We start from the raw sequence: 15,150 nt of genomic DNA on the forward strand, positions 1-15,150 counted from the left end.
CTAATTTACATGGTCATAGGCTTTCTGAATATCAAGTTTGCACATAACACCAGGTTCCACTCCCTTCATTCTTGAATCAATACATTCACTAGCTATGAGTGCAACATCCATAATTTGTCTCCCTGTTATAACAGCCATCTGATGTTTGTTGATCAGCTTACTCACCACTTTATTCAACCTTTTTGCTAGTAGCTTTGCAATAATTTTGTAGACTCCACCTTCCAAACTTATTGGCCTGTAGTCCTTTAGATCAGCAACACCTATTTTCTTAGGGATCAAAGCTATAAAGGTAGCATTAAAGCTCCTTTCAAAAGTCTGGTTAGAGTGGAAGAACTGGACAGTGCTTATGGTATCTTACTTCAACATTTCCCATAAATAAAGAAAAAACAACATAGGAAAACCATCCGGTCTAGGAGCCTTCTCCATAGCACATAAATTGATACACTCCAGAATTTCCTCCTCCTCAAATTGTCTTTGTAACCTATTCGTTCTTCACTAAAGATCACTGAAGTTTCATGAAGCTGCAAATCAGGTCTCTAAGATTCAGTATCCTTATATAATTCTTGATAAAAATTCTGAGCAGCCTCCTTAATCTCCTCAGGGTCAGTGACATTAACCTCATCCACGTCTAAATGATCCATGGAATTAAATCTTTTGTGAACCGTAGCAATTCTGTGAAAACAATTGGTGTTCTTATCACCATATTTCAACCATTGTATCCTTGATCTTTGCTTCCATGCTATCTCTTCATTTGTTGCCACTTCCTCAAATTCCATAGCCAAATGTGCCTTTTGAAGTAATTCGTCATCAGTGAGAATTCTCTGATCTTCAATAGTTTCGCTCTGTTTGATGTGAGTAAATTCCTCCTCCCATTGTGCACAATGAAGGAATCTGTCAATCCTAGAAACACTCCTATGGTCCCCCCCCCCCCCCCCCCTCTCCAAGTGTAAGATCCTCCAAATAAAGAAGGATCAACCAGTTCAAGATTCTCAATACAAGCAGAAAACTCAAAGGGGAATACGGCATCCCCAAAGGGTAGGTTTATTTCCTACCTCAAGGCAAGGAAGATGATAGCCAAGGGCTATATTTATCATTTAGTTCGAGTTCATGATACAGAAGTAGATTCACCCACTCTTCAATCTGTTCCAGTGGTGAATGAATTCTCAGACGTATTTCCAGATGAACTTCCAGGTCTTCCTCCGAAAATGGAAATTTATTTCGTTATCGATGTATTACCGGACACCGAGCCAATTTCTATTCCTCCGTACCGAATGGCTCCGGTAGAATTGAAAGAGCTAAAAGCACAGTTGAAAGATTTGCTGGAAAAGGGGTTTATAAGGCCCAGCTTATCGCCGTGGGGAGCACCAGTCTTGTTCGTGAGAAAGAAGGACGGATCCTTACGAATGTGTATCGACTACAGGCAATTGAACAAAGTGACGATAAAGAACAAATATCCTCTTCCAAGGATTGATGATTTATTCAATCAGCTACAAGGTGCTAAGTGGTTTTCAAAAATAGATTTGAGGTCGGGTTATCATCAAGTGAGAATTAGAGAAGCAGATATTCCCAAAACAGCTTTCTGAATGAGATATGGCCACTATGAATTTCAAGTAATGTCATTCGGGTTAACTAATGCTCCGGCTGTATTTATGAATTTAATGAACAACATATTCAGGCATCTCTTGGATCTATTTGTGATAGTATTTATCGATGATATTCTGGTGTGTTCTCGCACAGAATCAGAACATGCAGACCATCTGAGAATTGTACTTGGCATTCTTCGAGCCCGAGAATTGTATGTAAAATTTTCGAAGTGTGAGTTCTGGCTGAATTTTGTAACATTCTTGGGCCATATTATTTCAGATAATGGTATCCGAGTCGACGCTCAGAAAATTAAAGCGGTGAAGACTTGGCCAAGGCCTACGATGCCCACAGAAGTCCGTAGTTTTCTGGGTTTGGCAGGTTATTATCGAAGGTTCGTAGAGGACTTTTCATCTATTTCGGCCCCATTGACGAAGCTAACCCAGAAGTCGGCAAAGTTTCAATGGGATGATGCCTGTGAGCGCAGTTTCCAAGAGTTGAAAGACAGGTTGACCTTAGCTCCGATCTTAACACTCCCAGAAAGGTCAGATGGCCACGTGGTATACTGTGATGCTTCCGGTGTTGGACTAGGATGCGTATTGATGCAGTACGGGAAAGTTATTGCATATACTTCGAGGCAATTGCGGAAACATGAGAAGAATTATCCAACTCATGATCTCGAACTAGCTGCAGTTATTCATGCCCTAAAAATATGGAGGCATTATTTATACGGGGTGCACGTTGATATCTATATAGATCACAAGAGTCTCCAGTACATTTTTAAATAGAAGGAGCTGAATTTACAGCCGAGGCGATGGTTAGAATTATTAAAAGATTATGATGTTAACATTTTATACCACCCCGGGAAGGCGAATGTAGTAGCCGACGCACTTAGCCGCCGATGGCAGCTTATGTGAAATCCCTCCGGAAAGGAGAGAGATGGTTCAAGAACTTCACCGATTAGCAAATTTGGGAGTGCGTGTAATTGATTCGGGCGACGCCGGGATTAGTATAAATGATTCCACAATTTCATCCTTGGATATGGAAGTGAAAGAATGGCAGTGCGAAGATTCGCAGTTATGTCGTTATAGAGACACATCTTATATGAAAGAAAAGTCTCAGTTTGAAGTTTCTATGGATGGAATTCTTAGGTACCGAGGCAGGTTATGTGTGCCGAACGTCGCGGATTTGCACCGACAAATTTTAGAAGAAGCACATGTCTCTCGATATTCTATTCACCCAGGTGCAACCAAAATGTATCGTGATCTCAAGATGATGTATTGGTGGGATGGCATGAAGAGAGACATAGCCGAGTTTGTGGCACAATGTCCAAATTGCCAACAGGTAAAAGCTCAACATCAGAAGACAGGAGGCTTGTTACAGGCAATAGAAATCCCTACCTGGAAATGGGAAGTGATCAACATGGATTTCGTCGTGGGATTACCCCGTTCCCGTGGCAGGTTTGAATCTATATGGGTGATCGTGGATAGGCTGACGAAAGCAGCCCATTTTCTTCCAGTCAAGACCACGTACTCAGCAGAAGACTATGCAAGGTTGTATCTCAAAGAAATTGTACGACTCCATGGAATCCCATTATCTATTATCACAGATAGAGGAGCACAGTTTACAGCTAAGTTCTGGAAGTCTTTTCAAGAAGGTTTGGGCACGTAAGTGAATTTTATCGCGACATTTCATCCGCAAACTGATGGGCAGGCCAAGCGTACTATTCAAACCTTAGAAGATATGCTACAGGCATGTGTGTTGAATTTCGGTGGTAGCTGGGATGACCACATACCCCTTATTGAATTCGCATACAACAATAGCTACCATTCTAGCATGCAAATGGCTCCATATGAAGCTTTATATGGGAGGAAATGTAGATCTCCAATCGGATGGTTCGAAATAGGAGAAGCACAACTAGTGGGCCCTGAATTGATCCAAAAAACAATAGAAAAGGTCAAGGTGATCCAAGATCGGTTGTTGACAGCCCAAAGTCGCCAAAAGTCCTATGCGGACAATCGCCGACGAGTCTTGGAATTTCAAGCCGATGATTGGGTGTTCTTGAAAGTGTCGCCAATGAAAGGGGTGATGAGATTTGGTAAGAAAGGGAAGCTAAGTCCCAGATACATTGGACCCTACAAAATCATCTGCAAGGTGGGTCAGGTAGCCTATGAATTGGATTTGCCTTCGGAGCTTGAATCAGTCCACCCAGTTTTTCACGTTTCGATGCTCCGCAAGTGTATTGGAGACCCCACCAAGATTGTCTCGATAGATGATGTGCAAGTGACATAACGACTTACCTATGAAGAGGTGCCTATTGATATTTTAGATAGGTAGGTGTGGAGACTCCGAAATAAAGAGCTAGTTTCAGTCAAAGTTTTATGGCGAAATGATAACCGGGAAGAAATGACTTGGGAAGCAGAAGAGAGCATGAAGTCCAAGTACCCACACTTATTCCAACCCCCGGGAGAGATCTAAGACGAAACGCCGACAATATGAGGTATGTACGCTTTATTTTTATGTTTGTGGTCCTGTGTGGCCAAGGATATGTTGATATTGTGATGTAGCCCTGTGAGGCGATGATATTATGGGTTGTTGTGACAGGTTGGTAGTGTCAAATTACAGGGAAAACTCTGGCGAAATTTTCCTAGAATTCCGAGTGTTTAACATTCGAGGACGAATGTTCCAAAAAGGGGGGGAAGGATGTTACACCTCGAAAAATTTTCGTGAGCCAAAAATGAATAGACCAACGAAGGGCATGAGTGTGTGATGTATTGCTAAGTAGGGAATGACTATTTATGAACTTTGGAAATAAGGAAGTTGCAGAACTTCATTTCAGCCCAGTTGGTCGTAAAGTGGAATACGGGCCCGTAAAGTGATTTACGGACCGTAAACTGCTATCGTCCTCCGACCTTTCAAAAATTTCAACTTTCTGTCAAATGATTCCAATGGTAAAAAATGACTTGGAATACGGACCATAAATTGAAATACGACCCGTAAACTGAGTCGTAAACTGCCATGATCTTCAGCCAATCTTTCTGTTTTTGATATGCTTAAATACGGTCGCGAAGGACGGACCGTAAACCAGTATACGGCCCGTAAAGTGGCGTTTACGACCACTGTACACCCCGACTGTTGTTCATTAAAAATCAGATTTTGAGTTATTAAAAAGGGACACTAAGCTCATTTTATTTCATTTCTCACCTACACGGTTCAAGAACTCTCTAGAGTGATCCAAAACACTTCATCCACAAGACTTTAAGAGAATCAAAGGGAGATCAAGATCAACCACATTAAATCCATGAAACAGAGTGTGTGAAACTCAAGTGAAGTTCATCCAAACCAAGAAGTTCAAGAAAGAGGTGAAGTGGGGTTTTAGTGCTAAAGGAAGAACTCCACTCTAGGCTTGTTCCACCACCATCCAAGGTAAGTTTCATGACTTTATCATGTTGTTTAAGGTATTGGAAAGCCAAGATGCTTGAATTGTAGAAAGACATGGAAAATGGGTCTTAAATGGATGAATGGTGTCACAATTGAATGATAGTTGAATGGAATCATAAATGTTGATGTTCCATGATTATGAATATGTTGTAAACGATGTTTAGACCAGGAAGTGAGCACGATATATGAGAAAACACGATAACGATCTATATCCATAAATGTGGGAAGAATGAAGAGAAATGGTGGATTTTACTCAACGTATATGAATGACGATTGTTGATACGATATTGTGAAGTGTTGTTGTAAATGTTTAGGAGTTGAAATAGAATGTGGGAAAAGTAGTAGAAACAAAGGAAATGCTGCCAATTTTTCCTAGAAATAACGATACGTTCTCATAACCGATTAACTAACGTTAATGAGAATTCTCTCGTGAAGGTAGCGACGTTATATTGGAGGAGAACACGTGAACGATAGCTCAGTTAGACGCCAAAAATATGTGAGGCTAGACCTTTTGTTTCTATGGCATGAATCCCATGATATGATTTTTCTTCCTTTCCATGATCCTCCTATATTCCGGAAAGCCAAGAGCCTAAGATCATGAATAACTACATGAGTCAAGAGATATGATATGAAGTTCTTATAAAGTAAATGATGTCGTTCCTTGTATACACTCACCTTATGTACAAATCCCTTCAAGGTGAGGCGGAATGTTCATAATGGAATCGAGGGCTCACGACCTTACGTCACCTCGATAAAATATAGTTATTCTAGAGGCCTTATGCATGTACGATGATAAGCATATTATTATAAGTATTTTATGATGAGCATGTTATAATCATATTACACCGGGCCTAGTTGGCCGGGCTGTCACCGCGAAAGCGGGCAGCTTATACGATACACCATGGCCAGTTGGCATGGGCAGACACCACTAGTGGGCGGCATGAGATGGTACCCCGGACGCGGGATAGTAAGTCAACATGCATTACTTTTCATGTAATTCCCAGTCAGGTACAGTTGCTCCATACTTGATGCCTCCCTTATTTCCTTGATGTATTATTATTGTTCATGCCTCTCATACTCAGTACAATATTCGTACTGACATCCGTTTTCTTTGGACGTTGTGTTCATGCCCACAGGTAGACGGGGAGGTGAGCTCGATCCAGATTCTTAGTAGCTGCCAGCTGATTGCGAGCACTCCATTGTCCGGAGGTGCTCATGATTATTCTCTTGGTATATGTATATTTTAGGCATGGTGGAGTCTTGTTCCACCTATATGTATAGTATGTCGGTAGAGGCTCGTAGATGCACAATGTGGGTAGATGGTCTCACGAGAGGCTTTTATGTATATGTATATATTATTTTGATGGCCGGGAGGCTTATGTATATAAAAGTATTTTTATTTTCTCAAATGAAAAGATGTTTTTCTTATGTCCTAATCATGAATTGATAAAAGAGCATTAAATGGGTAAAGTGAGTAGCAGGACGAGTGGTGCTCGGTGGCTAGCCCCGGGTACCCGTCACGTCCCCTAGCTGGGTCGTGACACAACCAGTGGTGGCAATGGTTGCGGCGGGCTTACCAAGAGGAAGGGAAGGAAGTGAAATGGGAAATTTTGATTGAGTTATGGTCACGGTTTTGTCCTTCGGATTGTGAGGACTTTGATGAATCTCTATCAAAAATTCGGAAACTTGGCTCCTTATGAGATTTTAAAAGGCTGGGCAACAGAGCGCAAGGATTGGTTCAAAAGGCCCTAGTAGGCACATTCATGGACGAACATAAGCCACATATTGCAAATGGCATTAGAAAGTCTAAACCAAAGTCCTTAAAGGAGACAATTAGCTTTGGTTGAATGCAAGATGAACATTTTTTTTTTTTTTGAAAATGTAACATTGGTATGTATTGACTTGATTAGTGCATAGTTTGCACTGGAACCATATTTACAGCAAAAGTGAGAAAGCTAATCCAAAACTCTGAAAATCTAACAAGAGCTTAAGATTTCAATTATGGATTCAGTCTCCTCAAGGTAAATCTGTCTGCACCAAAAACAAAAAGTTTGACGCAATTCAACTTGATATTTTGTACATCACTACTACTGTCTTCAAAGCACCTTGAATTTCTCTCTTTCCATATTATCCACCAAATGCAAGCTGGGACAATCCTCCATCTATCTATGTCTGAGGCTCCTATTCCTGCCTCTTCCTAAATATGGAGTAGATTAGTAATCCTATTTGGCATTACCCAGACAATGCCCCTAACGTTCACAAAGATCCTCCAAAGTTGTATTGTGATCCGACAATGTAAAAATAGATGTCTGTCTCACCCTCTTCACCACACAAGGTAACATCTGGAACAAAGAGAGAATTTTCTCTTTTTTAGGTTTTCTTGAGTCAGTACTGCTTCCCTTGCCAACAACCATATGAAACATGCAACTTTGAATGGTACCTTCACTTTCCAAATGTGCTTCCAAGGCCAAAGTTGCACCTGCTGGTTACTTTGGTTCAAAAATTTGTATGATGTGCTCACTTTGTAAATGCCTTTGATGCCTTCTTTCCACCACAATTTATCTGCTCTTTCTTGTGTGCCTTTAAACTCTTCTAGTAGCCTAAAAAACTACTGAATTTGTAAGTGTGACTATGCCCCCTAGAGATATATATTGTGACTTCCACCTGGATAGCTTCTTCTCACATTTTTCAATCATAGGGTTCCAAATATTCAAGGACTTTGATTTGGCTCCTAAAGGCATACCCAAGTAAGTAGTTGGCAGTTCCCCTACTTCTCCACCTAAAATCCTGGTCAATTCCTCTATATTATTCACACTATTAATTGGATATATGTGACTCTTTCTCCAATTAATGTGTAACCCAGAAATCCTGGTCAATGCAAGATGAACAATTTACAAGACAAAATAAAGCTACACGACAATGTACTCAACTGCCTACTTTATTTCCAACTAAGAGCAAGACAAATTCTCCAATGAGGTGACTCACCTGGGTTGAGATGCAGAAGCAGCAGGGCTAGGGACTTTGTGTCAATTGTGTGAGAGATTTACACCTGGCCACATCTGTAAAGTCCATAACTACTATTGTTAGAAAGCAACAATGAATGCTCATAGGATGAGGAAATTGAAGGGTCGACAAATTCCCAACCTGAGGTATCACTACACATACTTTCAGGATGGACAACTCACACAACAATGCGGATAAATGGCAAACGTCGATCCTTATTTTGTGGTGAGTTTGACTTTTGATCGATAGGAGATATACTCACAATCAGTGTTTTAAAAGTTTTTCTGGGTGAGCCCCCAGGACAAGGCGTACCAAAAACGCACCAAGGCGTACTGGTGGGGTGTAAGTATCGTGGGGCGTAAGCCCCAACCTTCAGGGCTTTTGCCTAGGTGCCCCAACATTCTAGACATTCATTTGGGGTGTAAGCCTCGAGAAATTTCCCAAATTTGAGCAAAAATTGCTTAATATTTTTTTTTTTAAAAGTTAAATATGCAAAAGTTAACTCATAGTAAATTCTCAAACTAAAAATCTCAAAAACTCATGTTTTTTCTAATTGTTTATCCTAATTTCATAATCTTTTCTCTTTGTTGCTTACGGAGTAACAAATACACTTTAGACCTTTGTTTGCGAAGTGCAAACTATAAAGCAAAGAGTTTTGTCCTCCAATTCTTACTATGCTTCCATGCTTGCATTTTCCTTCTTTATGCTTTATTTTCTTCAAGATTTTTTTTAGCATTCTCCGATTTATCTTTTTCAAGATATTTTTGACTTTTAGAATTTATTTTGGTATCGCTCTAATTTAGATAATGTTTTGAAGACTATTCTGGCTATTTGTATAATATGAGCATTACATTGTTATCTAGTTTTAGGTTTTAAAAGAATAACTTTATATTATTGTCATTTTTATCTTTGAATTACTAGGATAGAGTAACATTGTTACAACTCTAATTATGTTTCATCATAGTCACGTTATTGGTGTAATGCATCTTTATGTCATTCACTTTTTCAAGATTTTTTTAATGGTCCGTGCACATGTTAGCATATTAATAATAGATATATACATTTTCCAACTAATTTTGTTATTTTTTAATAATTTGAATGTATTTTTTAATTTATATATTTATTTTATTAATTTATAAAATACTATAAATTAAATACCAAGGGACTTACCCCTTGCCGAGGAATATGTAAAACGCCTCGCCTTACATCCACGCCTTTTAAAACACTGCTCACAATTTTATTAGTGAAAAAGTGGCCAATATGTTGCAATTTACTAGTAGTTCTACTTGCAACTTTTTAATGTCTAAGGTAGCAAACAGGAGGTCATTGAATTGCCATAGCAGATTCAACAATGTTCAAAGTCTTCTCCAAGGTATTCCTTTTGTCCTCACCTTATATGCTTTACCTTTAATTGGATTGGATGTGGTCTTAGGAATCCATTGGTTGGAACAATTAGGACTTGGCATGTAACTACAAATAATTAACAATGGAGTCCCAATGAAACAACCAAACTCATAACTTGCAAGGATTGGGTACACAAGTCATTCAATTTGTACACATGCAAGTTACTTCCAAGGATGCACGACAAGAAAGCTCCATGTTTGCTATTCTCCTTCCAGCCACAGCGGAGCCCACAGATAGACATCCATCCTGAGATGAAGCCATTATTGGAGCAGGATCAAAAACTTGTTCCAAGAGCCTTCCCAACTTCCTCCTCCTCAAGTAGTAGATCATCATATCAATTTGAATGAAGGCACTGAACCCATCAATGTGAGCCCATAAAGGTATGAGTATTCAAAAAGCTAAAATTGAAAAACGAGTTCATGACATGTTAAAATTGGGGCTCATAAGGTCTTGTACTAGTCCATTTTCATCTCATGTTGTATTGGTTAAAAAAGGGATGGTCCATGGTGTTTTTGCACTGATTATAAAGCACTCAATGTCATAACCATCAAAGATAGATTTCTAATTCCGACTGTTGATGGCATGCTTGATGAGCTCCATGGAGCTAGTTCTATCACCAAACTTGACCGTTTAGTCATGCTATTTGGTCTTTGTAATGCTCCATCTAGCTTTCAACCAATTATGAATTCCATCTTTCGCCCTTACCTTAGTAAATTAATAATATTCTTTGATAACATTTTGATTTATAGCCCCAATTGAATGATGCATCTTGAACATGTTCAAAAAGCTTTTGAAATATTAAGGAAAATTAGTTTTTTGTCAAGCTCAAAAATGTGCCCTTGGTCTTCGAGAGCTGGAGTACTTTGCCATATCGTCACTCTACAAGGTCTCAAGGTGGATCAAGAAAAAATTAACACTATGCTGCGTTGGCCTAGGCCTACTAATGTCTTTGAGTTGAGTGGATTTTTAGAACATACGGGTAATTACCGAAAATTTGTCCGCAACTATGGCCTCAGAGAATGTCCTCTTCACCAAACTTCTCAAAAAGGGGCAATTTGTATGCAGTAATCAAGAGAAGTGCTTTTCAAGAGCTCAAATCATGACTACACCAACACTTGCAATGCCCAATTTTAATGAGCCTTTCATCATTGTGTCAGATTCTTCAGGGGATGGCATTGGTGCAATTTTAACTCAACAAGGAAGGCCTATCGCATTCATGACTTGAGCCTTAGGCATCACCAAACTTTCCTGGTCAGCCTATGCAAAGGAAATGTTAGCCGTCCTTCACGTAATTTAGACATGGAGATCATATTTGCTATAAGAAATATGAAAATGCTCCCAGGCACTCTCCCCAAGAAATTTCTCTCTCCTACTTCTTAGGAGGGGAACTAACCCTTTTCCGGTGACTTTCTATCGGAATTTCTTTCTATCTCTCTCATCTATTCTCAAGTTATTACCTTCTGTGATATCTTATCCTTCTCTTTCAATTCGACAACTTAGATTCTCTTCTCAAACATGGGTGACAATAGAATTTACTTCAATGCAAGGTTTAAATCCGTTGACATTACTAGATGGTCTTCTGGAAACTCTGACTGGTATGAATGGGTAGAAAGAAGTAGAAAAATGATGAAGAGGACATCCATAAGTAGCAAAATCATGGAGTGGATCATTTTCACTTTGCAAGAAGCCTCAATAGATCAGAACAAGGTGGTGAGAAGATGGAAAACTTTTGAACGAGAAGCAGAGCACTTTTGCACCAAGAAACACAATGAGCATGGGAGATATATGAGCATCTTATCATTAAGTGGTAGTGGCAGATCAGTCCTAATCATTCCAGAGCCTGTATTGAATGCTAGATGGGTTGGCTTAGCATTTAAGATTGAAAGATTCATTAAGTGCCACTCAAAGCAGGAACAAGCAGCCCCTCCTGGAATTAATGAAACCAACTACCCTTTCTCAAAGGTAGTACAAGAGAGTAAATGGCAATCGAGAAATCTCCGTACAGGAGAGGTTAAAAGCAAGAAGGGAAGCATTGAAATATCATAATCATCTGTATATCAGGAAAATGGGCTCTTGAAGATATGTTTAGTTGGATGTTGTGGAGAAAAGTCAAAGGAAAAACCTACCCTAGCAGATATAAGGAGATGGTCTTCATCCAACTAGAAAAAGGCTACTGGGATAACCATCTATGAGCTATACAATGATATGTTCCTATTTGAATTCCCAAATAGACATATGGCTGAACAAACTCTCCAAGGACAATGGAGGTGGAAGAACATCTGTTTTAACCTCAAATGGTGGAGCCCATTATCAGGAGGTATCTCAAACTCCATTGAAGTAAAGGAGACTTGGATCAGAGCAGTGGGCATTCCACTGCATTTGTGGTCACAAATTTGTTTCCAAGAAATAGGTGAAATCCGTGGGGGATGGGTTGCTACAGAGAAGGAGAGAGAACTCAAGAACCATATGAAATGGGCAAGAATATTGGTGTCCAATGATGGTAGATTTATACCGAGGGAGGTGTCGATCAATCGTAATGGAATCACGTATTACTTCCCATCTGGGTGGAAAGTAAAACGAGATTCAAAATCACGCCGGAAAAGGAAGAAGGAACCATCAGAGATGCTGTTGTAGATGCTGCTATGAAAGATCCAGGCAAAGCTATTGCATGCTGGGTAAAAGGAGATGACCTCTACAAAGAAGTACAAGAATCCCGTCCTCTAGGTACAAGAACCATCAGAGATGCTGCTGTGAAAGATCCAGGGAAAGCTATTGCATGCTGGGTAAAAGGAGATGACCTCTGCAAAGAAGTACAAGAATCCCATCCTCCTAGGGATTCCAGAGATACGCATCACATGGGATTGTCAAATACAGTGGTTGACTTCACATCAGAGGTATCACGTGATGGGCATGTGAAAAATTTAAATGAAATTTCAGGATTGGACCGGGTATGTTGGCCCACACCTAAGAAACCTCTGAAAGTGATAAATGGGCCTGATTTTGCTGGACAAGTTATATTTAATGACTTAACTTGTGATTATTACTTGCCCTCAAGATCGTACAAAAACAATTGGCACTGCATGACCATGGCTGAGCTCTCAAAACAAAAAGAAAAGCATGCATGCACACAAACTGCAAAGGAAGTGAACACTTTTGCAGACGTGGTGATGAACTTGTCTGGGGAGGTGATTGAGGAAACTTCAGAAGTGGTGGAAAAAGATGATTGGCAGATGGTGGCTAGGGAAAGTGGTGGAAAGAGGGTGGCAGAGGACCTATTTGAGATAGTAGATTTGAATCCTTTCAATGCTATTGAAAACTGGGAAGTTGATGAGGCAGAGCCTATCCAAATTCAGCAACAACAAACAATCACGGATAAAGAGCAAGAAGCTTCGGTTTTGGTATAGCAAAATATGAGTAAATTCAACAAAAATTTTGGGGTAGATTTCCAGGGGCATAAGGAAGAGGCTATGGAACTATTACTACAAATCGACAGCAGTAGACAAGCAAGAAGAATAGTGCAGGATTCTGAATGCAGGAAAACAAGGTTAAATGGTACATAAGAGCTGAAAGGTCTTGTTTCTTTTGATGTTAAATACAACAACAATGGGAATAGGTACAAGGGGAGAAGTATCATCCCTGTGTCTTAATGCAGTTCAAACTAGTAACATGGAATGTTAGGGGATTAAATAATAGGGACAAAAGGAGACTGGTGAGCAGATATCATCTGTTTTCAGGAAACTAAAATTAAGGGTGACTTTACAGAACTGGTGAAAAACATCTGGGGGGGGGGGGGGGGGGGGAAGATGGATTAGTTTTGCTTGTTTGGAAGCTAGTGGAACAAGAGGGGGGATTCTATTGATGTGGGATAAAAGGGTATGGAGGGGGGATATTCTTGAAATAGGAGCTTACATTCTAACCTGTATGTTTGAAGCACAATTACAAAACTTCTCATTCCATATCACAGGAATGTATGCTCCAAACTCTTATAAAGAAAGGAGACTGGTGTGGGAAGAATTAGGTTCTGTGAGGGGCTTAATGGAATGGCCATGGGCTGTTTGTGGAGATTATAATGTCACTAGGTTTATCTCAGAGAAGAAAAACTGTACTCAAAGAACCAGAGGGATGAAGGAATTTTCTAATTTCATTGAAGATATGAACCTAATTGACCTACAGCTTGAGGATGCTACTTATACTTGATTCAAAGGTGACAATCTCGAGATAGCTTCTAGAATTGACAGGAAATTAATCTCAAAAGAGTTTGATGATAGTTTCAACAATTTGAAACAGATTCCTCTTCAAAGGCTGGTTTCAGACCATATTCCAGTTGCTTTACAAGGTGGTTAATGGAATACGAGTAAAAGTTATTTTAAATTTGAAAACAGGTGGCTAGGTTCAGAGGGTTTTGTGGATAGAGTTAAGGGTTGGTGGAATTCTTTTAACTTCACAGGAAAACCAGAATACATACTTGCTTGTAAATTAAAAGCTCTAAAGTCTAATCTCAAGACTTGGAGCAGAAGTGAGGATGGAAACTTGGGCTCTAAAAGAAGAAGTTTGGTAGGACAGATGGCTGAAATGGATGTAGTGCTGGAAGAAAGAGTCCTAACAGAAGAGGAATCAATCAAGAAGGTAACTTTACTTATAGAGTATAAGGAGTTGGTCAAGAATGAAGAAATATCTTGGAGACAGAAATCAAGATCACTCTGGTTAAAAGAAGGGGACAAGAACACTAAGTTCTTTCAAAAAATGGCAAATGCTCACAGAAGATATAACAATATTGATCAACTTGTGATTCAGGGAGAAACAATTGAGGAGCTAGCTAGAATTGAAGAAGAGATAATTGATTACTATCAAAAGCTGTATTCTGAGACCACATAATAGAGGCCAGCCTGTAACTTCACAAATTTCCCTACTATATCAGAGGAGTAAAAGGAGTCTTTACAAGGCAGTTTTGAAGAAAATGAAGTATTAAGATGTCTAAAATTGTGTGCAGTTGCCAAAGCTCCAGGCCCTGATGGATTCACCATGGATTTCTTCATCAAATGTTGGGAAGTAGTGAAGCATGACATAATGAACACTTTTCACAACTTCCATGAGCAAGGAGTTTTTGAGAAAAGTTTTAATGCAACTTTCATTACTCTCATTCATAAGAAGAAAGGTGCTAAGGAACTAAGGGACTTCAGACCTATCAGTTTGATAGGTAGTATTTATAGAATCTTTTCCAAACTGTTGACTGAAAGAATGAACGGGGTCATTGAAAAACTAGTGGACTCCCAGCAGATGGCCTTCATTAAGGGCAGACAAATTATGGATGATGTGCTAGTAGCTAATGAAGAAGTAGATTCCAGGTTTAAGCTGAAGAAACCTGGAATCCTTTGCAAGTTAGATATTGAAAAAGCATATGATCATGTAAACTGGAGGTACTTACTACAGGTTTTGGAGATGATGGGTTTTGCACAGAAATGGATCCAATGGATCAAATTCTGCATATCAACTGCTAGTTTCTCAGTTCTGATTAATGGTTCCCCAACAATTTTTTTTAAAGCACAAAGAGGTCTCAGGCAAGGTGACCCCTTGTCACCTTTCCTATTTTTGATTGCAATGGAAGGTCTAAACAATATGATCAAGACAGCAAAGGTGAATGGATGGATAAATGGTTTTGAGGTGGCTAGAACTGGTAATGAAAGTCTGGAGATAACACACCTCCAATATGCAGATGACACA

General features: G+C 39.6%; 2 protein-coding genes across 2 annotated transcripts; one reads left to right on the forward strand and one right to left on the reverse strand.

The window, feature by feature from the left end:
* LOC132639472 (uncharacterized) lies at window positions 1-9,762 on the reverse strand. The gene is made up of 4 exons (XM_060355916.1): window positions 9,595-9,762; window positions 618-866; window positions 402-521; window positions 1-315 (listed from the first exon to the last, which is right to left on the reverse strand). Exons 1-4 carry the CDS (start codon window positions 9,760-9,762, stop codon window positions 1-3), a joined length of 852 nt encoding a protein of 283 aa, XP_060211899.1.
* A 3,077-nt stretch (window positions 9,763-12,839) lies between these two features.
* LOC132639474 (uncharacterized) lies at window positions 12,840-14,304 on the forward strand. Its single transcript, XM_060355918.1, has 4 exons — window positions 12,840-12,981; window positions 13,394-13,531; window positions 13,634-13,765; window positions 13,877-14,304. The coding sequence occupies exons 1-4, from the start codon at window positions 12,840-12,842 to the stop codon at window positions 14,302-14,304; spliced, it is 840 nt and encodes a 279-aa protein (XP_060211901.1).
* The last annotated feature ends 846 nt before the right edge of the window (window positions 14,305-15,150 follow it).

The sequence above is a fragment of the Lycium barbarum genome, chromosome 5 (assembly GCF_019175385.1).
Source record: "Lycium barbarum isolate Lr01 chromosome 5, ASM1917538v2, whole genome shotgun sequence".
Taxonomy (NCBI): domain Eukaryota; kingdom Viridiplantae; phylum Streptophyta; class Magnoliopsida; order Solanales; family Solanaceae; genus Lycium; species Lycium barbarum.